At 32.9% G+C, this 25,557-nt stretch overlaps 1 protein-coding gene and 1 long non-coding RNA gene across 5 annotated transcripts in view; one reads left to right on the top strand and one right to left on the bottom strand.

Annotated features, from left to right (window-relative positions):
- LOC138329164 (transcription factor ETV7-like) overlaps positions 1-13,542 on the bottom strand; it is a 65,160-nt gene extending 51,618 nt beyond the window's left edge. For 2 of the 4 annotated variants that reach the window (XM_069275944.1, XM_069275945.1), the window contains exon 1: positions 2,715-2,738. In XM_069275944.1, coding sequence (XP_069132045.1) covers positions 2,715-2,723 — 9 coding nt within the window. In that variant the 5' untranslated portion in view covers positions 2,724-2,738. Of the gene's footprint in view, positions 1-2,714; positions 2,739-3,321; positions 3,453-13,480 lie in introns of those variants that run through there. The other 2 variants (XM_069275950.1, XM_069275952.1) reach the window with 2 other exon arrangements.
- On the top strand, positions 506-25,074 carry LOC138329166 (uncharacterized). Its single transcript, XR_011209420.1, has 3 exons — positions 506-580; positions 21,737-21,805; positions 22,091-25,074. It is a non-coding gene; the product is annotated as an uncharacterized lncRNA (long non-coding RNA).
- Positions 25,075-25,557: the final 483 nt, after the last annotated feature.

The raw sequence follows: 25,557 nt of genomic DNA, 5'->3' as shown, positions 1-25,557 counted from the left end.
ATATGAACATACACAGTTCGAGATTCAAAATATCAACTACAAAGGTCACTATTACTGAAAATAGATTGTCGCAAATTTTAGTTTGAGAACACATCAACGTTTGGGGTCAAAAGGTCACCGTTACTAAAACAATAGTTTGTTTAAAAGATTTCGTTTCCGGACGATAACTTTAGACAGAATTTGTTCAAACTTCATACAATGATAGCATAACTAAGCAATAATAACTGGCCATAGCTTAGAAAAATCCAGGGGACGTGTGTTGCCTGCAACACTTACTGTAAGCTTATTAATAACATTCTGATGATAATCGCGATAAACATAGATCATCACTATTATAATCAAATATTACATCGATATTGATCTAATTGTTGATACATTATTGATGATTCTGGACTGGTGTATGTAATTGTCAAAACCCTTTTTTACGTTTCCGTCCGACCCAGATATAAACCCTGGAAAAACCCACTTCCTTGTATTGTTGCTATATTTCCACCACATTGATATCAACATCCGCTATAATCGCCTTACGTTTTACCTGAGGAAATGTCAGTTAGCACGGATTAACGCCATCATTATAATGGTAAGTGATATATAATACGGCATTAAGCTGATGCTTATGTTACAGAATATTTGCTCTATTGTTATTTATGTTGTTTTAATCATATTCTGAAGAACAAACACTATTTAGAATAGAAAAATAATTACACCATTACGTTTAAATTCGCATTTTATGGAATGTTACCTATTCATGGAAAACATAACATGAATTAATTAAGTGAAAATGAATAAGTGATACAACTGTGTATCTTACTTTATTTCATGTATAAGTAAGATGATCATATGAAATAAGACTTAATGAATCCAGAATCCACTTTTGATGTCTTATCATCGAAATTAGTACAATGGGAGCAAATGCAATCCTGTTTTGTTAAATTTTAAACCATTATTTCCTCCACTAGTTTTTAACCAATATTTATATTTTATTTCACTTTACTGTATGGATACGTGCTTTATCAAGAAAGATAACTCTTATATGTAAAGCATTTATTAGCTTATAGATTTTATCTCGTGATTTAGATGTATACCTGCAGTAACATATTATCACATAATGGGAAATGCACTTAAAATATTCATCAACAGTGAAAAGCTGTCTGTGTAAAATGTACATGTAAATGTATACGATGCATTGGCTCGTACGATTGGTTTATGTAATTAATAATCTGCATTTACCACCATATAATTTCACAATGACACCATGAATATAGCACTTAATGAATATCTCCGTCCCCCCGTCCACCCCCACCAACCCCCCCCCCCAAAAAAATATATTTAAAAAAAAATAAAAAAAAATAAAACAAACAAACAAACAAAGCACTTATATATATATTTCTTTTTCTTTTTAGTGATATCTTATGAGAATAGATAACAATTTATAATTTATAAAGTCTTTGCACAACGAATATTCTTTTTTCAGTTGTCCCTCAAAAATTACAAGACTTATTCTTTTTGTGATTTTCCAAAGGCCCAAAGAGTCTTAACTATTCTTGTTCATTTTCATTAAAACTACTTGCACAAACATGTAAAATTTGACATTATTGCTAAATATTGTAAGGTTATATTTATAAATTATTTGAGTAGATATCAATAGTATATCATTTAGTATCCTTTATATCTGAGCCATTACTTTTAGTTTTTTAGGTAAAGTGTAGTTAAAAATAATTATTTTTACAAATCAAAATTAGGAAAGGAAACTCCGGCAGTGTTTGTCTAAGTGTACCTTGAACATAGAGAGTGCAGTTTCCGATTTAAGTGGAAATTAGTCTATAGTAATAATTTGGTATGCTGAATATAACGGTGTCTATGGTAAGGAAATGGAGGCCTCTGAAGGCTGAAAACAATGCCAAATGAAAGTGAAAATGGTAAATAAGGATTATGAGACATACACAATAACATGATATCACTTTTCAGTTAGATTGGATGTCATGGTAATAAGACATTGTCAGATTTAAATACAAATTAGTACGTTTATAAAGTATGCAGAATAATACAGACACATGCTTGGTTTCCATGGTAACAAAATTGGTGACTCTGATTTCAGACCCTTTATGCCTTTCCAAAAAAGCAAAAGAGATAAAAACAAACATAATGTACCTAGACTTTTAATACTACAAAATTTGAAAGAAATCGGAGAGTGGGCGGTTTTTGCAACCCCACCCTTTAATTGCATTGTTTGACGCTGGTTATGTTATTGTATGTAGTCTTAATTATGTCACCACATTTTCAGACCTTTGTTTTACAGGCACGCTTAGGGTATCATAATTTTCACCATTTGATTGTTTACCTTCTGGTACTCTCAATTTATCTCATTAGCTTTGTTGTGATTTGTTTATTTTACTCATTTAACATGAAAAAAATCCGTTCAGTGTAAGGTAAAACACTTAAATAGATCGATACAAACAAATGCAAGAACAGAAAGTATGTTGATAATATTTCATAATAACTGAATGATTAAAATAATCTATAATAGTTATTATACTCTTTATCTTTTAAATTTGGACTTATGAAATCTGCAACTCACACAACTTTACAAAACGTTGCAGATATCTAAACATATTTGAATAAAGGTATTCGGCAAACCGTGTATTTCCAAACAAAATCATTTCTAAGATTATTTCAGCATTAAAATCATAAAATATTTGTAATCCTTTACATACCAAAGACATTTTCCATTCACATGAAATCACACGGTAAGAAATACGTATCTGAATACTACAGATGTGCATATTCACCTGTACTAGTATCTTAGTATTCATATAGTTGTTTATGTTAGCTCAACCGCAGAACGATGACTTACAGAAAACGGGGTGTCACTAACCACAGCGAGAATTCCAAGAAACCGTAACATGATTTACCTGAGACATAATGATGACGCATGCCAACTTATCAATTGATGGAATTCACGAGACAAAAAGATCGCAAATTCAATAACTACCCTATAACGAAATCGGGGTCAGTATATAGGCTTTTAATTGATTGGGTTTTACCGGCATACACTTGTAAATATTAAAACGCCATTATCTCCGGTTAAACTGTTGTTATTTTCTTTAGACATGAGGATCAAAAGCTGAAAGCTTCAATTGGATTTTGATCCAATAATGGAAAGCGGTAGATAATGTTTTTAATTCATTTCGCTCCCTCTTAATATTTTGTTTAGTTTATATGCACTTAAATGTATCGTGTAGGAATGTCAAATTAGTCTTGCTATTTATAAGAAGCGCGTTGCGTCTTGTTCCGGAAAGGTTAGAATGGAAGGAGACTTACCTGTAGCGACCAGGAAGCTGTTATTTCTGCTAATCCAATCAGAATGCACGGCTGACGACGGCGTACGACAATAAAGAAAGCTGGTTGTCTTAGATCCAGGCTAGAGTTTACATACCATGACTTACCTTCGATGTTTGACCTCTTGTGAATAATTAACCTAGATTGTGAAACAATTACGACATGGCTTGGTTATTGACATAACACATTGTTAACAGTAATATTGAATATCGATACACGTATACATTGTACACATTCATTTTGAAATATTTGACAAGCATATCAAAAAAATATGAGAACACGCGTCCTGTCGATAAGATATAGTCGATATGGTAATCATGAATAGCAAAATGCTGATAGTTTAACTTGTAAGAATCGACGCTTAATTTTTTTTCGAAATAACTAAGTTTCAGAAGGTTTGTAACCTAACTGCACTGAGTATAAAAGATCGGCGTTATCAGATAGCATACCGACTTTACACGGTCTTTGGGAAAACGTTACAGTTGTTGGTCTACAGCCATTTCTAAACGTTACAATGGTCGGTCTACAGCCATTTCTAAACGTTACAATGGTCGGTATACAACTATTTCTAAACGTTACATATGTTGTTCTACAGTCATTTCTAAACGTTACAATGGTCGGTCTACAGCCATTTCTAAACATTACAATGGTTGGTCTACAGCCATTTCTAAACGTTACAAATGTTGGTCTACAGCCATTTCTAAACGTTACAAATGTTGTTCTACAGTCATTTCTAAACATTACAATGGTTGGTCTACAGTCATTTCTAAACATTACAATGGTTGGTCTACAGCCATTTCTAAACGTTACAATGGTCGGTCTACAGCCATTTCTAAACATTACAATGGTTGGTCTACAGCCATTTCTAAACATTACAATGGTCGGTCTACAGCCATTTCTAAACATTACAATGGTTGGTCTACAGCCATTTCTAAACGTTACAAATGTTGGTCTACAGCCATTTCTAAACATTACAATGGTTGGTCTACAGCCATTTCTAAACATTACAATGGTTGGTCTACAGCCATTTCTAAACGTTACAATGGTCGGTCTACAGCCATTTCTAAACATTACAATGGTTGGTCTACAGCCATTTCTAAACATTACAATGGTTGGTCTACAGCCATTTCTAAACATTACAATGGTTGGTCTACAGCCATTTCTAAACATTACAATGGTTTGTCTACAGCCATTTCTAAACATTACAATGGTTGGTCTACAGTCATTTCTAAACATTACAATGGTTGGTCTACAGCCATTTCTAAACATTACAATGGTTGGTCTACAGCCATTTCTAAACATTACAATGGTTGGTCTACAGTCATTTCTAAACATTACAATGGTTGGTCTACAGTCATTTCTAAACATTACAATGGTTGGTCTACAGTCATTTCTAAACATTACAATGGTTGGTCTACAGCCATTTCTAAACATTACAATGGTCGGTCTACAGCCTTTTCTAAACGTTACAAATGTTGTTCTACAGCCATTTCTAAACATTACAATGGTTGGTCTACAGCCATTTCTAAACATTACAATGGTCGGTCTACAGCCATTTCTAAACGTTACAATTGTTGGTCTACAGTGATTTCTAAACGTTACAATGGTCGGTATACAACTATTTCTAAACGTTACAAATGTTGGTCTACAGCCATTTCTAAACGTTACAATGGTCGGTCTACAGTGATTTCTAAACATTACAAATGTTGTTCTACAGCCATTTCTAAACGTTACAATGGTCGGTCTACAGTGATTTCTAAACGTTACAAATGTTGTTCTACAGCCATTTCTAAACATTACAATGGTTGGTCTACTGCCATTTCTAAACATTTCAATTGTTGGTCTACAGTGATTTCTAAACGTTACAATTGTTGGTCTACAGCCATTTCTAATGTAACAATGGCTGGTCTACAGCCATTTCTAAACATTACAAATGTTGGTCTACAACCATTTCTAAACGTAACAATGGTTGGTCTACAGCCATTTCTAAACGTTACAAATGTTGGTCTACAGTCATTTCTAAACGTTACAAATGTTGGTCTACAGTCATTTCTAAACGTTACAATGGTTGGTCTACGGCTATTTCTAAACGTTACAAATGGTCGGTCTACAGTCATTTCTAAACGTTACAATGGTTGGTCTACTGCCATTTCTAAACGTTACAAATGGTTGTCCTAAAGCCATTTCTAAACGTTACAAATGTTGGTCTACAGCCATTTCTAAACATTTCAATTGTTGGTCTACAGTGATTTCTAAACGTTACAAATGTTGGTCTACAGTCATTTCTAAACGTTACAATTGTTGGTCTACTGCCATTTCTAAACGTTACGAATTGTTGGTCTACAGCCATTTGTAAACGTTACAAATGTTGGTCTACAGCCATTTCTAAACGTTACAAATGTTGGTCTACAGCCATTTCTAAACGTTACAAATGGTCGGTCTACAGTCATTTCTAAACGTTACAATGGTTGGTCTACAGTCATTTTATTAACGTTACAATGGTCGGTCTACAGTCATTTTATTAACGTTACAATGGTTGATCTACAGTCATTTCTAAACGTTACAAATGGTCGGTCTACAGGAATTTCTTAACGTTACAAATGGATGGTCTACAGTAATTCTAAACGTTACAAAGGTTGGTCTACAGTCATTTCTAAACGTTACAATTGTTGGTCTACTGCCATTTCTAAACGTTACGAATGGTTGGTCTACAGCCATTTCTAAACGTTACAAATGTTGGTCTACAGCCATTTCTAAACGTTACAAATGTTCTACAGCCATTTCTAAACGTTAAAATGGTCGGTCTACAGCCATTTCTAAACGTTTCAATGGTTGGTCTACAGCCATTTCTAAACATTACAAATGTTAGTCTACAGCCATTTCTAAACATTACATATTGTTGGTCTACAGCCATTTCTAAACATTACAATGGTTGGTCTACAGCCATTTGTAAACGTTACAAATGTTGGTCTACAGCCATTTCTAAACGTTACAAATGTTGGTCTACAGCCATTTCTAAACGTTACAAATGTTCTAAATCCATTTCTAAACGTTAAAATGGTCGGTCTACAGCCATTTCTAAACGTTACAATTGTTGGTCTGCAGTGATTTCTAAACATTACAAATGTTGGTCTACAGCCATTTCTAAACGTTACAAATGTTGGTCTACAGCCATTTCTAAACGTTACAAATGTTGTTCTACAGCCATTTCTAAACATTACAATGGTTGGTCTACATACATTTCTAAACATTACAAATTTTGCTCTACAGCCATTTCTAAACGTTACAAATTTTGGTCTACAGCCATTTCTAAACATTACAATGGTTGGTCTACAGCCATTTCTAAACATTACAAATGTTGGTCTACAGCCATTTCTAAACGTTACAAATGGTGGTCTACAGCCATTTCTGAACGTTACAAATGTTGGTCTACAGCGAATTCTTAACGTTACAATGGTCGGTCTACAGTCATTTCTAAACGTTACAATGGTTGATCTACAGTCATATTTAAACATTACAAATGGTCGGTCTACAGGAATTTCTTAACGTTACAAATGGTTGGTCTACAGTAATTCTAAACGTTACAAATGTTGGTCTACAGTCATTTCTAAACGTTACAAATGTTGATTTACAGTCATTTCTAATCGTTACAAATGGTCGGTCTACAAGAATTTCTTAACGTTACAAATGGTTGGTCTACAGTAATTCTAAACGTTACAAATGTTGGTCTACAGTCATTTCTAAACGTTACAATTGTTGGTCTACTGCCATTTCTAAACGTTACGAATGATTGGTCTACGGCCATTTCTAAACGTTACAAATGTTGGTCTACAGCCATTTCTAAACGTTACAAATGTTGGTCTACAACCATTTCTAAACGTTTCAATGGTTGGTCTACAGCCATTTCTAAACATTACAAATGTTAGTCTACAGCCATTTCAAAACATTACATATTGTTGGTCTACAGCCATTTCTAAACGTTACAATAGTTGGTCTACAGCCATTTCTAAACGTTACAAATGTTGGTCTACAGCCATTTCTAAACATTACAAATGTTTTTCTACAGCCATTTCTAAACGTTACAATGGTTGGTTTACAGCCATTTCTAAACATTACAAATGTTGGTCTTCACCATTTCTAAACTATAAAATGGTTGGTTTACAGCATTTTTTTAACGTTACAAATGTTGGTCTACAGCTCTTTCTAAACGTTACAATGGTTGGTCTACAGCTATTTCCAAACGTTACTAATGTTGGTCTACAGCCATTTCTAAACGTTACAATGATTGATCTTCGGCCATTTCTAAACTTGACAATGGTCGGATTGCTGCCATTTCTTAACGTTACAATTGTTGGTCTACAGCCATTTCTAAACGTTACAATGGTCGGTCTACAGCCATTTCTAAACGTTGCAAGTGGTTGGTCTACTGCCATTTCTAAATGTCGTAATGCGTCAAAATTGATGGCAAAATCGACAAATTAAAGCACGTCAATGTTACGGTGCATGTGTTGATGGCGTAACGCAATTGTCTAGTGCGTGGGAACAGTCTTAACTCCTTGTGTAAGATAGAGTTTCCTAGGGGAAATCTCTACCCTCGGAGGAGATCCACGACAGTCTACCTCGGCAGGCCTAGGGTTAGACAGTCGTGAATCACCTCCTCAGGTAGAGATTACTGTCCTACCCTCAAGGTTGGGGAAGATCCTATTAATCATTTCCTTGACAACCACGGATTTAAGCTTGAAACAAATGTAATCTTTTTAATCAGAATAGATGATATGTCATGAATAGGAAACGAACTGTTGAGAGATATTCAAATTCTGCACGTCCTTCATAATTGATAAGTTTTCAGTATTGAGTACTACACTGGTATCTTATTTGGAATGACAAAGTGTGAAAAGTCTTATTCCCAACACTGGCGTAAGGATGTGATCCACTGCTATGATCGTTTGATGCTAAACACAGTTTCAAACATGGAAACAGCAATTATCGAACGAAACTATTTTTACTTTTCAAACAATATAGACTAGACAAAATAAAGTAAGGGGCAACCTAATTTTCTTTGTCCTTTCGAAGTGAATAGCGCGTGCTTTCTCCGATAAGCTTAGGAGTCAAACAAATAAATATTAAAGTCCCATTATGTTTTATGAATGCTCTACAAACTAAACATCGATGATCCTTATGAATTTGTCTTTATTTAATTCTGTTCAAATTTGTACAGTTTCAACAAAAATGCATATTAGAAATATATATAAATAGAACATTAAATGTGTATATCTGGAAATAGATTATGTGCCTGTACGTACCCGGATGATCACAAGGTAAATCCCAGCGACACCAAGGGGGAAATTTATAACATGTTTAGATTTATTCAATATTTTACAATATTCATCTTTATAAAACTGGTACCTCTTTCCAAAATAAAAACACAATACTTCAGTAGAAATATATACTCCATTCTGACGACTTTAAACAAGCACTTGTACGCCAAAACTACAAAAGAGCGAAGTATTACTAAGTAGAGATAACCCCTCAGTCGCTTCCATCTTACCTGTGTAGAGTGCATTTTATGCTCTCGTGCAAAAATGTACGTTCGCTTAATACTCTCTTAATCCATAATAATTGACTTTCCATGGTTAACTCCCAAACTGTTTCATATGACCAATCTCTGATTTTTAATGAGTTTGAAGATTTTAAGTAGGATTGTAACTAGTGTTTAAAGAGGCTCATTTATAAAAAACGACGAAAATTAGATGACAATGCGTTAGCGTCGTCTGTTAACATCTATCAATTGACCATACCTGGATCAAAGGTTATACAAAGCGGTTCTCATGTGTGATGTTTACCCACGTGTGGACTGTGGCACCAAAAGAGCGTAACAGCTGGATCCCCTGGTATTCCCCCATCATTGCTACAATCACGATTAACTACGACATCTTTAATTAGAAAATATCCCCATAAGGATATCAACTTTATCATTTGGCGAAATTTGGTAATTTTTTTTACGATTGAAAAATATTACGAAAACATAATATTGTACTTTAAATCATGATTAGTAATGCACTAAACATATCATGCACTTTCCTCAATGTAAATACACTTCGATGCTACTACAGAAAATGAAAAGAAATTCACTTGGTAACTACGGTATTTTATAATATGTCTTTAAAAAAATAAGATTTTCATAATGAATTGTACGTTAGAATTTTCATGCCTATAAGATGGTCCTGATCACCACCATCTTCCTTTTTCTAGCAAGCTAACATGATTCAATAAATTTTCTTTGTATTATAATTCAAGGTATTGATTAACGTACGATGTGATGGAAATAACTATAAATTAAACTCACCTCGACGAAGGCGACAATTGATATTCAATAGTTTTAGCTAATTTCAAAATTACTGTTTTTATCTTGACGATCATTATCTTTTCTGCTTAAACATAATTATAGTGTTTTTAAAGATCTATACGGATTCAGCAATACTAACGCAGTAATAACATTATGTTGTGGTACAAAAATCGTATGCTGTATGCGAAACTAGATACCCTTAACGTCATTAAACTGAAAAAAAAAACAATTAGTAATGCATTTCGGTGTCTACATCAGAATCTGATTTTAAGAACAGTAAGTCACTACCTGTATAATGTCTGTGAGGAGAACGACATACATGATGTATTTTTTATTAGATTGACTATATCCTTTATAATGTATTACAATAATATTTAGAATTAGCTGGCTCCACACCTAGCCCATGTTTAATGAAAGCATATGGAAGTGGAACTGGCTATACTTGTATGGCTATGCATCACAAAACATGAAACACACATAAGAGTTCTATATTAGACACAGTGAAGTTGTACTTCCTGGATTACAACTCTAGACCGTCTTATCACGAACATGTCTTGATAACCCGATCTGTCAACGTCATATATTGGAGACTCCGCAAAACACATTAACCAAGCTTTACTTCGGATTGCTCGCTTATTTCTAATATTTACAATTCTGCTTGAGCTCATAGGCTCGTAAACTGTAAATTATACCGGTATCCGTAAATATTTTCTAATGACAACCTTTAATTTATATGAATTTAATTCTGGTGAATTCATAAATAAGCGGATCCATTTATCATTTTTTTTTATTTTCTTTTTTAATGGACTGTGTAATATAGAATTATGACTTATGAAAATATCATTTAACATGAAATAAACAAATACAAAATGTTTTCTGTATTGAAAATTACTGCAAATTATATTTTCATTCCTCATCGAACAGCACCGGTGATTGGTTTAACAGTGTCACGTGTCCGGGTAACAAATATCGAGTATCTTTCTCGGAACCCACTTCTTTCTATTTTCCCTGTCGAGTATCCGCCTCGGAACATATCGGGTGTTTTCATAAGAAATACTATAAGACATATAGAAATGTGCTGTTATAGATTACAAGTTGTTGATAACATTTTATCACATTTGAAATTGTTGAGGAATATTGATGTTATATTTTTTTTTGTTAAATATCACTTCTGTCCATTAAGTCTACTCGGTGTACACTGGTACAGTAGTCTATACAGTTTTATGCATATGCAGTTATAAATTTGGAATATTAAAATATGTATTGCCCTGGTGTGAGGGAGACATCAAGATTTGTTTCCCCGAGATAAACTATGTTTCCCGAGAACGTTATATGTATGATATATGTAGGGAATAACTTTCTTAAGGACGTAATTCGATAGACAGTATAAATGTTCAGGCACCAATTTCTAGTGTGTAAGCTAGGTTTAAACTGACTTATCTTATATGAAGCCGATTGCTTTTCGTCTTTGAGCTATTGCATTTAATATATTTTAGCGCTATAAACTCAATCAGGGTTCTGAATAGTCCTTATAACTCGAGATGATTTATTGGTTTGTGCACATACGCTGTGCTCAAATTATATTTATCGAGGTCTTACTGTTTATTTGACGTAAAAAATACAAGCATTCATCAAGAATGTCTGGTGTATCTGAAAGGTCATTTCTAATGTGGAATGAAAATCAAATTGTTGCTTCAAATGTCAATGTGTAATTGAAAATGCTACAAAATCAAATTAAATAGGAATGCATCGATATGAAAAACGATAAATGGAATGTTAACCTTCAATGCGATGCAGCATGTTCGCCCGTACTCCAGACGACATTCATTTTCAGTGTGAATGTCCTCCCTTTCCATGAAGTGATAACGTTTTATTATATATTTGTTTCGATTCACATATTTAAAAAAGAATCTTGCATAAGGATGTTAAAGAGGAACTTCCTGGTAAATGTGATATCGTTCTGATTGATGCGTATATCGTTTATGTCTTCACTCGGTAAGACGCGGACTCAGTCTAACAATTAAAGAACAATTTATTGTTTCTACAGCATTATCTGAAGCCAAATCAAATATACTGCTTTGTTATTCTAGTCTAGACAATGTAGACATACTTGATGACGACACATTTTATATCGGCAGTATATAGTGAAATAATCAGAATTGATTTTGCCATATATTCATTGTTGTACCAAAGAGCCTCTGGAATTCTACAGCAAGAAGCAGATGTGCTAAAACTTGTCAGATTCGTTATATAACAAACAGACAAAGTAAACATAATGCAAACAGCAAGACAGAGTTGATTAACACGTTCTATAACAACACAAAGCTATCTCCTTCTGTACTAGCACACCACAATCATTGATAAAATACGTTGATTTAAAATAACTTCTAACTAACAGTAATGACCGTATAATGTTATATGCCAGTTTTCCAATGATAGAGACAAGCATGAGTACCCATGGCCGCTTCACAGTGTAAAACACATTTTCATTAGATACATAGTTAAACACAAAATATGAAACAAACATGACATTGTCATGGGTTAAACGAGGACGCTGGAAATGTGATTATCACTGCAACGATCAGATTCCATAAATACTTAAATATATCTCAAGGAGACTGGGATAGCTAATCATGAATAAGCTAAGCCAGGGACTCGTTTGTTTTAAATGGCATTTTCATTTATAATTTGGTAAATGTAATTATAAATATAGAAATTCAGGTCAACCATCACAATATATATTCCATTAATAAAAAAGTAAACATGTTATTGACCACACCACAAGAATACGCCGCATTGAGCATATTATTATTGAACGATGCCCATACATGGAAATATCACGGAACATAACAGAGGCGGAAAAAATGAGCAACTTCACTACACAATGAAACGTCGCGCAAGGGCTTCTAGGAATTCTATAACAACCAGCGCAAAAGGAAATAGTCTACATCACAAATCGCATATACTGTGCTAGTAGGTCACAAAATGTCACAATATAAACTGCAATGTCATCGGGGCATCACTTTACAATTCATGGCATATTAATATTTTACTACGAATACTGAAAATTGCCATTAAACTTTTTTGTTAACACATTTTGTCAAATAGTTGTTGAAATTTAAGTACCTGCAATGAATTAAACTGACATATATGGGGTTGTTTTTTTAATTTACATTACAAACTACAATTTAAACTAAAATAATGTGTCACACCGATGATACAGATTATGATTCGAAAGTCTAAATCTAGTTTTCAGCTGCAACTGAGTAATGTGATAAAGTAGTTATGTCGCCATGGCAACAATTTTACTCATACACACGTGTCTAACGGTAAGGCATTGAGATTGGATAGGCGAGTCTTGTCATTTGTATGTATAACATGCATCAACCAGTGTAATAAAATAAGCCTAAACATATATGGCTAATATAACACTGTTATATAAAATATTGTCAAAGTTGGAAATGTCTTAAGCAATACATATTAACAGTGTTAATTTCAAGATAAAATGAAAATGTTTTAAGGATACATTATTTTGCAGTTTTAAACCAAATTGCAAAATAAAATTCTTGATATCAAACAAAACATCAAACATATTGTGTTCTCTTTGTATATTTGATTTGGAACATTTATTCACTCTATGAATTCATCGTTATGAATGTTGTAAGAGACTTACCATTTTTCATATTTTCATACATTTTCACAAATATCAGAACCGATCAATATATCTGTTTACAACATTAAGCCATTATGAAAGCAAAATGCTCGCTTTCGAAGCGTATTGTTGTGCTTGCCTACCTTAGAATCAGAGCCCGCCATTTCCTCTGTAGACTATGACCTCTCCTTACTCAAAGTGGGTGGAGCTACGTTCCTTAAATAGGAAGACATTGCAAATAGGTTCTCGGTGCAACTTCCTCTTTGCAAACACACGTACATACCAAATCATATACACTTATCTCGGGCTTGATAATCATTGGTGAAACTATAAAAAAGAATATTGTTAACAAGAGGGAACAAACTAGCGATTGGGGGCAAATGCCCATATAAATTCCTTTTTCGGAGAGAAACCTAACTATCAATACAATGCCATACCGTTAATACAAATCCTATTTCTTTGTTGAAATCTTCAGAAGTGGTCAAATCTAATAAAAACAGCCTGCCATTTGTTAGTTGCCACCCATACATCCATGTTTTGAATGATATATAAGCCCATCCCAACAGAAAACATTATTCACTCACTAAATACATATATTCCTAATTTATTTCTATCTATATTCTACTACAACTGTTTATTCATTGTTTATAACAATTGTAATGTTTAAAATGTTTTACCATGTGATATTTCATAACAAATATATTTAATAAAATGTGAAAAGTTTTGACTACATATTGTATAATGAATGTTTTCATGTTGTAAACAGGAAGGTGATATGACATGTGAAAACTAGGAATTCCAGGCATGAGTTGATATTATGATATATACAACCAGTGTTATGTTTGGTTAGAAACGCTTATTATGTAGTCAAGTTTCCTTCCGATAATTCACAAACCTAAAACATTGTTCCGAAATCTATGCAGGTCTTAGATTTAGTTTATATGAACAGAAATATCTACCGACTTAGGAATTCGACATTGAGCTTTGATTTAAATTTTGCGAGGTCGATAAAAGACCTTATCAATAACCCCAAAAATCTTTCATTGCTAGTTAGTGTAATTCAGATTACTGTGTCATTAAACACTGATACCTACTGTCATTGTATGTTTTTATCTTTTTCCATAGTTGTTTTATAAAAACGTCAAATAACGAGCACGTGTCTAACAATAACACTGGATATGTGTCTATATTTTATGCTATATTTGGTCACTGTTACTGAAATAGTCTTTTTAATTCTGTGGAATATAATCATATGATTTGTAAATCAGTTTTGCCACAAGTTCACGCCATATAAATAAAACAATGGACGGAATTTATCATATGCTCAATGCGTCCAAAATTAAAGTTTAATCCTGTGAGAAAAAGAACAATGCTATCTTCTTTCAGGGATTTCCAAACCAAAAACTAATCTTTAGGAAACATTTTGATACACTGAAATGTAACTCATATAATTTACCAAAAACGACCAACATCACTAACACGAAAATAGTCTGACTAGGAAATATTTTCGGATTACTCTAAGAAATATTTCTAAAGTAATATTACACAATTATAAACAATTATAAGTATAATTTCAAACAATTAAAGACTTCCGTGATATTAACCTGACAATATGATAAATTTCGACATAGTCTCATAATCCATATGTATATTTGTTCGATTGCCAGTTTCAAAGTCTGATAAGCATTTAAATTCCAATCGATTATATAGCTTTATGTCTAAACAACTAAACATCCAATTTTGTCGAAAATGTTACTATTGTAGATTGCATATTTTAAATCTCAACACAAGAAACATGTATTAGAAGGGAAAGAATTACTTTGTCTTTCGATAATTCCTATTGCATATGTTAGTAAGAAATGTTTATTATTTCATTATAGTTATTTGTATACTCCATAATATATTTTAGTGTTAAAGAAAGAATATTTTTTATAGAAATTACTTAGATAAAATAAACCTTAAGTAACATCTTGTTCTTTGAAATCTCTGTACAGCATTTTACCCTTCATTAAATCATTAACTGGACATGCCGCAATATAACCTCCTGGTTCAAATGCATTTTAATTACAGTAGACAGGCTTTTTCCAGCACGTGATTAAATGAAGGGTAAAATGCTGTACATACATTTCAAAGATGTTTCCTAAGGTTTGTTTTATCTAAATAAGATCTTTAAAAAAATTTCTATAAATCTGTCAAATTTAATTACTAGGTTTGCTTGAATGGAATTAGAATGCATTTAAACTAGGAGGTCCTTATTCTGCTAACATCATAAAATAAAGAAACAATACATTTTGTTCGATTTTTTACAGAATTTTTACAACAAATACTACGCCATAATGGAATCGGAATGGTGATTCGTTCTTTAGGCTTTTTATGTTAGGTTGACATTTAACTTCTATCGTGAGAAATAGATACTCCTTCAGTGTTTTATTCGGTAAGAATTAAAACCTACATTTTTGTATGTCACTCTTCCTGGTCAGATCACCAATAAAACACCTACAGATGATATATATTATTTAAACAATAAGGAAATCAATTTGAATTTATACATATTAGACTCGATTTCCTTATTCCATGGTTTGAGGGTGTATATTAATTCTCCTTATATGATCTTGAGAATTACGTTAACAAAGAATATCACCGACATGAAATTAATGAGAGGTGGGTGTAGTCTAATAGTAGTATCAAATTACAGGTTAACAATTAAAGTCATTGAGAATAAATTGTGATTTATGGTTCTGTTCGATGAGACATTTGTGTTGGTGTTAAGTCTCATAGGGTTAATGCAACATACTTTTAAACAAGAAAACTTGTGGCACAGGAAATGGTTTTCGATTAGATAAGGAAGGAATTAATCACGTTTAAGCGTCAAAATTGTAGACAGATTACAAAAGACGTCAAACAGATTTCTTAGAATTAGTTATATGCTCTTTTCGTTTATGCATTAGCCCTAATCCTCTCCCCTTATCTATCCTTGTTTTTATCTCCTAGAGTGGATATTTTATTTATTTACATCATAGATACTCCTTATACACAAGGGAATCACAACAAAAGCAAGATTATGCTTTAATTATATAATAACATTATGTTCTGGAAATTAAACAAAACAAACAAAATAATTACGTGCAATAATGACATATGTCATGTCATAGTACTGTAGCATAACTGATATCTCCGGATTTAATAACGACGGTTTACAAATATTTATCTGTTATGAACAGTTATACAAGAATGTTGTATTGTTATAACTTATTATATATAAAACTTATATGTCAAAGTTACACGTATATATAAAACGTACATATCTAATAAGTTAAGTTTTATTATATATGATACTTATATGAAAAAGTTCAAAAGTAAAGACAGATTACAAAAGACGACAAAATTGTAGACAGATTACAAAAAACGTCAAACATGTATGTAAAAGTTATATATAAAACGTACATATCTTATAAGGTAAGTTTCATTATATGTATTTGTATTGTATGTGATTCAATCTCGCGTAGTTTCAGCATATTAGGCATAAAACGCAAAATTAGATTATTGTTAGCGACAGCGAAAATAAGTTATTTAAACCACTCATTCACGAAGAACTGATCAAATTTACTGTCCTAATACAATGCTCCTGCCATTATTTTATTTCTCGAACTAAATTAATTTGTAAATTATAGTTAATTTGTTTTATAAGTGCCGAAACAAGTTTTTGCTCATATCTTTACATTTAGGGTTCATGCAGTTTGACATGCTGATTAAGTATCCATAAGATTATCCCTTACTTCATATGATGATCTATACTACACACACAATCTCCATCCCATCCCATCTTTTTCGTTCCTCCGTTTTCCATTCATATTCCCTCTCGTTTTCCCAATTAGACACGTTGTTTTTGTTATTGCAACACATAGCTAGTTCATAATGCTCTACTTTGTGTCAGCATTAGCATATGTATGTAAATAAGGAGAGATAGTCTTATATAAGTATTGTTTACATTTATCTTAATCCTAACATTGCAATATATTGTTGTCTGTGTATTAAATGGAAACAAAATAATAAGAACAAGTCGATGTTACGACATGAAGAATATAACCGTTTGGACAGAGATATAGGCCATTGGGCCCTAACCTACTCTAAGACAACGTGCGGTTAGTGCAATGAACGTGACCCGGGATTTACACAACACTGACCTTCCGGGTTATTTGTGTGCTAATTAGGACGTGTACCCAACCTACCGTGACGTCGTGTTTTACGATTGTCGGGCCTTTTGATCCATCCACCCGTATTTTATTTTCTATTTATAGACTAGGAAGTAACTAAATGTCTCACATAGCCAGGACTATATCGTAACAAGGTCGTATCTATGTACGCGTGCCTATTATGGCATAGTAACATAATGACCCTGCTAAAGAGGTTGCATATGTGCAAAATGGTCGCCATTTCAATGAAACACATGATAATCATCATTTAAATATTGCACCACTAGACAACCATTATTTATGCCTGGAACTTGCCAATGACAATGTAAATACTTGATTTGATCGCGATCAAAATACAGGATTTCCATCCAGCAAATGATCATGCTATCGATCATCCTAATACGTTTTCTTTTTGCATCAAATCGAACTACCTGTAATGAGCAAACGAACGGTCGAAATAACAAACAAACGCACGGTCGAAAGAAAGAAAGAAAACAATAACTACCGAACGAAAAGAGCAAACGAACAAAAAAGAACGAACGAACGAATCTAGTTGTACCCGGGTTTAACGTGTCCTTCCTTCTATCCGTCTATTAATCTGTCTCTGCACACGTCCTTACAGATAGGACACACTGCATACTACACGAACATACTACTAGATATCATTTCATTAACTCAGAAAAACAAACACACGAACAAATCAATGAATGGACAGGCCGACGGATAGATGAATGGACAAACAGACATGCACGTTATGATGACCACAAATATAAACATAAATAACACATGAGTAAGACTATCGTAAAAAGTTCTACTCATCTGGGCTTCGACGAATAAACTGTAGACAATGACCGACAAACTTTCAGTTGATTTAGCTACCTACTGGGTCTAGACAGTGACCATACTTGTAGTTTAGTTGAGGCTGTCACTTAAAAGATTTTAAGTTTAAAAAAAATGTTCAAATTACATTTTAATGGATCTGTTGCAATATAATAAACCGAATGGATCGCTACCAGTCGTGTTTCTGGACTTTCTAACTTCAAACTATTATTTGTCTCTTTACACAATGTATTGAGTAGAGAAACATATTTACAACATTCAACAAATGCAACATAGATGGAAGACAAATTATATAACTTTTTGTGAAACATACATGTGCATTGAACGGATCAATGCCTAAGATGGAATATTTAAATATATTATATCTTTAGATGTAATCTCAAATTTTTGTGTGATTTATCTTAAATGAAGCCGCCGTTTTTGTTTAAACATGTTCTGTATATCTTAAATGTGATCATTAGCGTGTAACACTGCGCGTCTGATCAGGCCATATCTAACAGTATTCAAAGGACGATGTAAACGTGAAAGCACATCTTATGAACTTTTCGGCTAATGTAACTTGAACTATATTGTGCTCTCAAAATGACTGCATTCATTAATCGATTGCTTTGACCTTTGCGATCTTGAATGCATGTCAAGGTCATTCGATTGTAAGCATATGCATATATACCATACATGATAAATACCTCAGCTGATAATGTAAAATGTAAATGTTAATGTAAAATGATATTTAAGCATATTTTTCAACATTTTACTACCGTGACCTTCAAGAGTGATAAAGGTCATACATTAAAAACTTATTTTGCCGTGTGTCTATCATGTTACAGACGTATGTCTATTCGGCAATCGGTCTTTGATATAAAGGTGTTCTACAACAATTGTACTGGTGTAGCATATCTGACCTGTATGACCTTGACTATAATCTTAATTTTAATCTTAATTCATGCAGGCACACATGTATGTCATAGGTGTTTGAAATATGAAATCCATATGAACCGGTTTAATGACGTAAATGTTTAGGCGGGAAAATAGACTTGTAATATGTCTGGTTTGGGATAAAGACTATTTTAATACTAAATGATTCTAGAGAAGCGCGGCGGTTACACCGATCTTTAGCAAACCAAAGGTGAGTGGCAAGATGTTACAGGCGACAGATGACAGATGGATGATTGTGTAATCCGTGAAAATGGTTGTACGTGTAAGCTAACTATAGTCAGTTGATTTTCATTATCTTTGAACATGCTATTACTATTGATCTGCTCTATTATGTCCATTAGTTTATAAAGTATATCATGGTTTGGAAGTTACAACCTGATCACTACTTTTGATCATCAACAGTGATGACACGTTATCATTAATGTATCATGATTTTTCAAATATGTAATGCAGATGATCTTGAGTATTACACTAACGTTTGAATACTATTACAAATCTGTCCAGCGTTAATTTAGGCATACCATTGATAAATGGTAAAGTTATATCGTAAGGCACGTGTAAAAACAACATAAGTGCCTCATAATTATAAGTTTCCTTTTATTTCGATTATTAAATGCACGAGATTATTCAATTTATCTGTAAGAAAACAACAACAAAACAAAACATACAGTTTACATTCGGTTGTTCTATATACATGTACACTGGTAGATACAATCCTGCGAGTGTTCAGTTTTATTGTTATTATCATTTTCAGTTTGAATACAAGTAATCTTATGTGATAAATATTCAAACGGTATGTTGTGTGATACTCAAAGAATGTCAAATTTGTTGTTTATTATGATTTTTTTCAATACACATCGGTACGATCAGCTAAATGTTACCTGGTTCTCGATTGTATATAAAACAGTTTTCTTTGTTTATAAATCATTCCTATTAAATTAATGTAGTTCGCACTATCCTGCCAAACATCCAAATGTGGTTCTTTTTCTTTTTAGTCATTTTGTTCCTATTTTGTTTACTTATCTTTCTTTCATTTTTCCCACTTTTCCATTCACCTTTCTTCCCTTTCACATTTTTTGTTTATTCACCTTCATTACCTTTCACCCATTCTGTCTTTACTTCAGCAATAGAACTGTCTTCTTGCCTGAGTGTCCAGTTATTTATATTTACAAATGTATTATGGTACACACCCGACCATCACCCTATACGAGATGTACTAATTATTGATGATCATGGGTAGTGATTTAGCTCAGTTTAGGGTGGCGATCGTCTGTTTCTACCAACGTACATACTCTATATTGATATCCAAACAGTTTTTATTCTACATAAATTTTCTAAAATTATTCACGCAGTCAAGAATTATCTAAAGCAGACAATGAAAAAATATTTCTGCACACTCAGAAATATATTAACGATACAAAAAGATTTTGATTTTACATCTGTACATTCTCTATCACCTACCTCTTTCTATTCAAGTTACAATTGTGCAAGCCTTCCTTATATTTTCCAACATATCTCTCTTCAGTACTTGATACATTTGATATATTGTGTATTTGAAATAATTCATATATATATATATATATATAAACTGTTTACCTACTTTAACTATATCAAATACTGCGTCTTTTATCTTTCGCGACTCATATGACACTTGCGAAACGGAAATATCAGAAGGAAAGGAATGAACAAAGTGCAGGAAAACCATGGAAGGAGATATGATGAACATTGATAAGCCGAAAGTCGTGCGTAGTGGATTGTGTACTTGTGCCATCTGGGTCGAGAAAGATCATCAACGCAGTCTTAAACAATGCTTCTTTTTTAGTGAAAATGTCTTAACTATAATTTATGATAATATAAATGAAGGCCTCTGTCACATTCTTTTCAAATACCTGCACCTTCTTACATCCTATCTTTACCCTTCCCTTATCCACACTTTCACAAAAAATACTATTTAATTGTTAATGTCATCTTGTATAATTTTGTATGTGTTACCTAATATTGTATGTAAAGGGCTTAATATAAGTTGGAAAACCGTGTGCCCAATCCTATTGTACATATTTGATACAATAAAATATGTTTAAACTAAACTCTATTTGCATGAACATTGGACCACACACTACAGCATACTTAAAGAGAGGTAACTCTGTTAACTCACTAAGTTATCGTCATAGTCCTGTTTTATGTTATATGGTTTTAGATGATATTACTTTAGATGCGGTTATCAAAATGATCTAAAACATCATAAATGATAAACGTCTTTCAATGAAGCAGCACGAGGAGACATTTTAATCTGAAACAATATGCCGGAGGGCTATTTCTGAAGACCGATCTTTTTCTTTATCCTTATTTTCTTATTTTAATTGAGAGTTTCATGTTATTTTATAAATATTCATATGTTATTATAGCGTATATTCAAACGTCTTGTTTTAGGATATTGTTGCACTGGCGGGGCGAAGAGAACGAATGCTACTTTTGTTATAACAGAATGATTTCTCCGAAGTATGTACAATGTATACGTTTCTCTTAGTACATTAACAAATATCGTTCAGAATAAAACATAGGAACCCAAAAATGAACTTACACAGTTCAGATATTGCTTTCAACATCTGGTAATAAACCGGTGACCTATTCTCCGGAAGGAAAGACTACCCAATTCTGAGTGCAACCGAACTAAGTTACCATTTCAAAGAAAAAATATAGCCATTGTTTTTGATAAGGTATAGTGTTATTTTCCTGTAATGTATTATTTCCATTTCATTTCTCTTTCATGTATTATCATTACAGTCGTTATAATTCAAAGTGATGAAGATCTAAACAGAACTGAATCAACTTTGAAGGAGAGAAAGGAGACATCATCTGAGATAAAGGCAAACGTGAAAAGATAAAGGCAATCGTGTATTTAAATGGTCGACGTGGAAGTATTGTCTAGTTGAGATGTGTAACTCGATACGGACTATTCATTGTTTTGACCATATCCACAGCAATCTACATGTATATCTTTATCATCCTAGTGGGTGTCAGATTAGTTTGTTTCTAATGTTTATAGCACTTATTTTTAATCTAGAATTACACCTATATAATAGCAGCCAATACTACTCCTTCCTCAAAAGGTTAATATCAAAAGTCCTGATTGCTTACTTTTAAATAACATAATCGACACATTATTCATATGCAACCTTCAACAAATGTTGTTTGTTTTCTTCAAAATCACAGATATTGAGTCAAGGATGACGAGACAAAAAACTCGCAAGAGAGGATTTTCATCCAGTAGGTTTTTTTCTACGTTTAATAGGATCTAAATATAGACTCGTCGATACCAGCAATGAAAGCTACACCGAAGGTCTTGTTTTTCAAAAAAGTCTAAGCTACGGAAGTGTAGAAGTGTCACATTATTATAACAATAATCTAAGTAATATATAAACTTAGCTAAAACATAATTTAAGATCAGATTTACCATTTTGAAAATCTTTGTGCTTCCTCAACCATATGGCTGAAATTGCGTCACCAAGTACACACTATTTACTGCTAAAATTTACAAAAGGGAATCAAAATCATGATCCAGACACACAGCTCTGTTTATTCCGTTTTTATGTTGTCCTCAAAAAGAATTTCAACACAAAGGTAGCACCGCGTCACTTTTAAAAAGATTAGTCCGTATTATATTTGATCTCTCAATTTTTCATGCTATTTGTTTGTGTTATCATAGATTTAAAAAAAACTGATTTTGATTAATACTGTCGAAATGGTGCATGCTGTATTTGGTTAATACTAACCGAAATAATGACAATGTTTGCTACAGTACACATGAATAACTTGTCGAAAAACCGTTATAGCAGATTTTATCTCACTACCTCAATGCATCGTCAACTAGTTAAAAGACCGCACTTCGCCATAATTACTTGCAGTTGTCCACCCATTTAACTGTGATTTAATATGAATGTAACGGGTTAGTGGTTCATGTCTACGAGATGTCCAACACATGGTGTCCCAAAGTGTGGAATCACAAAGGTCTTTACAACATATTGTGGTATGATTAATACGTGTTTCATGGTTCAGTGATTCAGTTTATCAATAAGGCGAGGCATTCAAAATGAAAAAGTACAAAACTATTATGATGTTTTAGCGATATTAAATTAACAGTTGACATATCTGAAGTACTAGTGAATTAGAAATGCGCGGTTAGAATGACATTTTTTTTTAGAAAAGATAGTTAATGAAGTTTAAAAAATGATGACAATTTTCATACGACCGCAATATCTATCCTTAAAGTTGTTAATAATATGTATATCAATGTTATTCATTCTATCATATTATTTGTTAACAGTGTAAATGTCATTGCAACGTAAACAAATGTCTGTCTTAAACATTTTAAAACCATTTCCTTAGATACGGTCCATGATAATTGTGATATTTTGATTTATGTTTGATTAGATATATTCATATAGTGCACGTTTTTAAAGGTGTTAAAACTTTTATCAATGTACTTAGAAAAATAATATTGGAAATAAAAAATTGTGTCAAAAGTATTTTTGTAATATGTTTTTTTAATTTTCAATTGTTGTCATAAAACATCCCTACATTTTTTTCGCGGTTAGTCACCTCAATATCTTAATATTTTCACCTCAACTTCTCTGATGGTGCCGATTAGTCGACATAGTCAGTAGTTAGTAATTGTATAAAATGTTTGTCTCCTATCACTGAAACAAAATATGAATTACTGATATGGATGTAAACACCATTTTGATGCATACAGCATTACTGATATCTCCTTATTACGATAAGAGCAAACAATTTATGATATCTTTAAAACTATTGTCGATAAAGAAAAAAACAGTTACAGATATCCATAGCCTCACTTCGAGAACCAGCTGTATCGTGCCTCTTACATCGAAGACGAAAGTGAAAACAGTTATGTGTGTCTTTAGTATACGTAAATCGCAAAAAGATAAATAAATGTGTGTTAAGTATCAAAACCGAGGGAAACAGTGTGTGGTGACGTAGCATTAACAAAGGGAAGGAGAAAGGGATTCATATATCAGTCATAACATAAAAGAGCACACAAATAGTGTCACTAGCATTAGCGATAGAACGACATACAACTACAAGAATATGGTGTCATTAAGCGAGTACATTTCTGCATCTACTAACAGCATCTTTCGAGTTATCTCCCTTTATTCGAAGCAAGTCAAACAAACGGGTATACGGCATACAAAGGAAAGGGCTTTAACATAGACGGTAAGTTACCTACTACATTTAATATAATATCAAATATACATTTAAAGTTGATGACCTGGCGGTCTTAAAAATATAATAATATTTGAGGTCGTCTTGCATCGTCTTTTTTTCTTGTTTGATTACAAATCAGGCACATTCAATGATCTCAGTAAGCAGATTATCATCAATCGATTTCATGGTAGGTGTCGTTAAAAGAACATTCGGTGAATCTGGTGATATTTGCATGATATGTTAAAGTAACGCTAATTTAGGAGAGCAACTAGTTAAATGTTATATATAAGTAGATCTGCAGTCCGTTACGTTGGATGAGTCGGAAGTTGTTTCATAATGCAAAACATTACCAAAACTAGACTTGGGTATACATTGTTCAAACACCGACAATTCTTCACAATTTATCGAACAAATTGTGTACAACAGAACTTAAAAATAGCCCTGATTGTCAGTTAGCATATCGTGTTGTCTCTGAGGGACTATTAAGTATGTAATTTAAATGTTCAACATTAAAGTATGCGAGTCCATTTAGCTAAGATAATAAAATTACTGCTGTGTGCTCATATACTGTAATGACATTATATCATTTGGAAAATAAAACAATATTTCAAAATACTTGTTACTTGTCGTTCATTTTACACCGTACTTATTTAGTCCCTGGGACTTCCATACATTTATTCGAGGAGTCACCAACCATTTTGATTTTGCATCAGAAAACACACTGAGGCAATGTACAGTTAAAACATGCAAAGCACTTCTGGCTAGTTCAGAGTGAGTATCAGTTAAACATTGCTGAAGCGACGGGGGAAAGCATCAGTAGATGGTCAACTGATAACGGAAACAATGTCACGTCCTCAATGCAGATGGGGAAGGAAGCGTTTGGATGTTATGTCCTTATTGATGGACAGGCATATCATCTGGTCTAATGTGTTAACATACAGTATGAACTGCTGAGTCTCGAGTCGTCGATCCTACATAATGCACCAGCGTCTAAAGCATGGCTGAGACATTCATTAATACATATG

The sequence above is a fragment of the Argopecten irradians genome, chromosome 8 (assembly GCF_041381155.1).
Source record: "Argopecten irradians isolate NY chromosome 8, Ai_NY, whole genome shotgun sequence".
Taxonomy (NCBI): Eukaryota; Metazoa; Mollusca; class Bivalvia; order Pectinida; family Pectinidae; genus Argopecten; species Argopecten irradians.
This window is presented reverse-complemented; position numbering and strand designations above follow the sequence as displayed.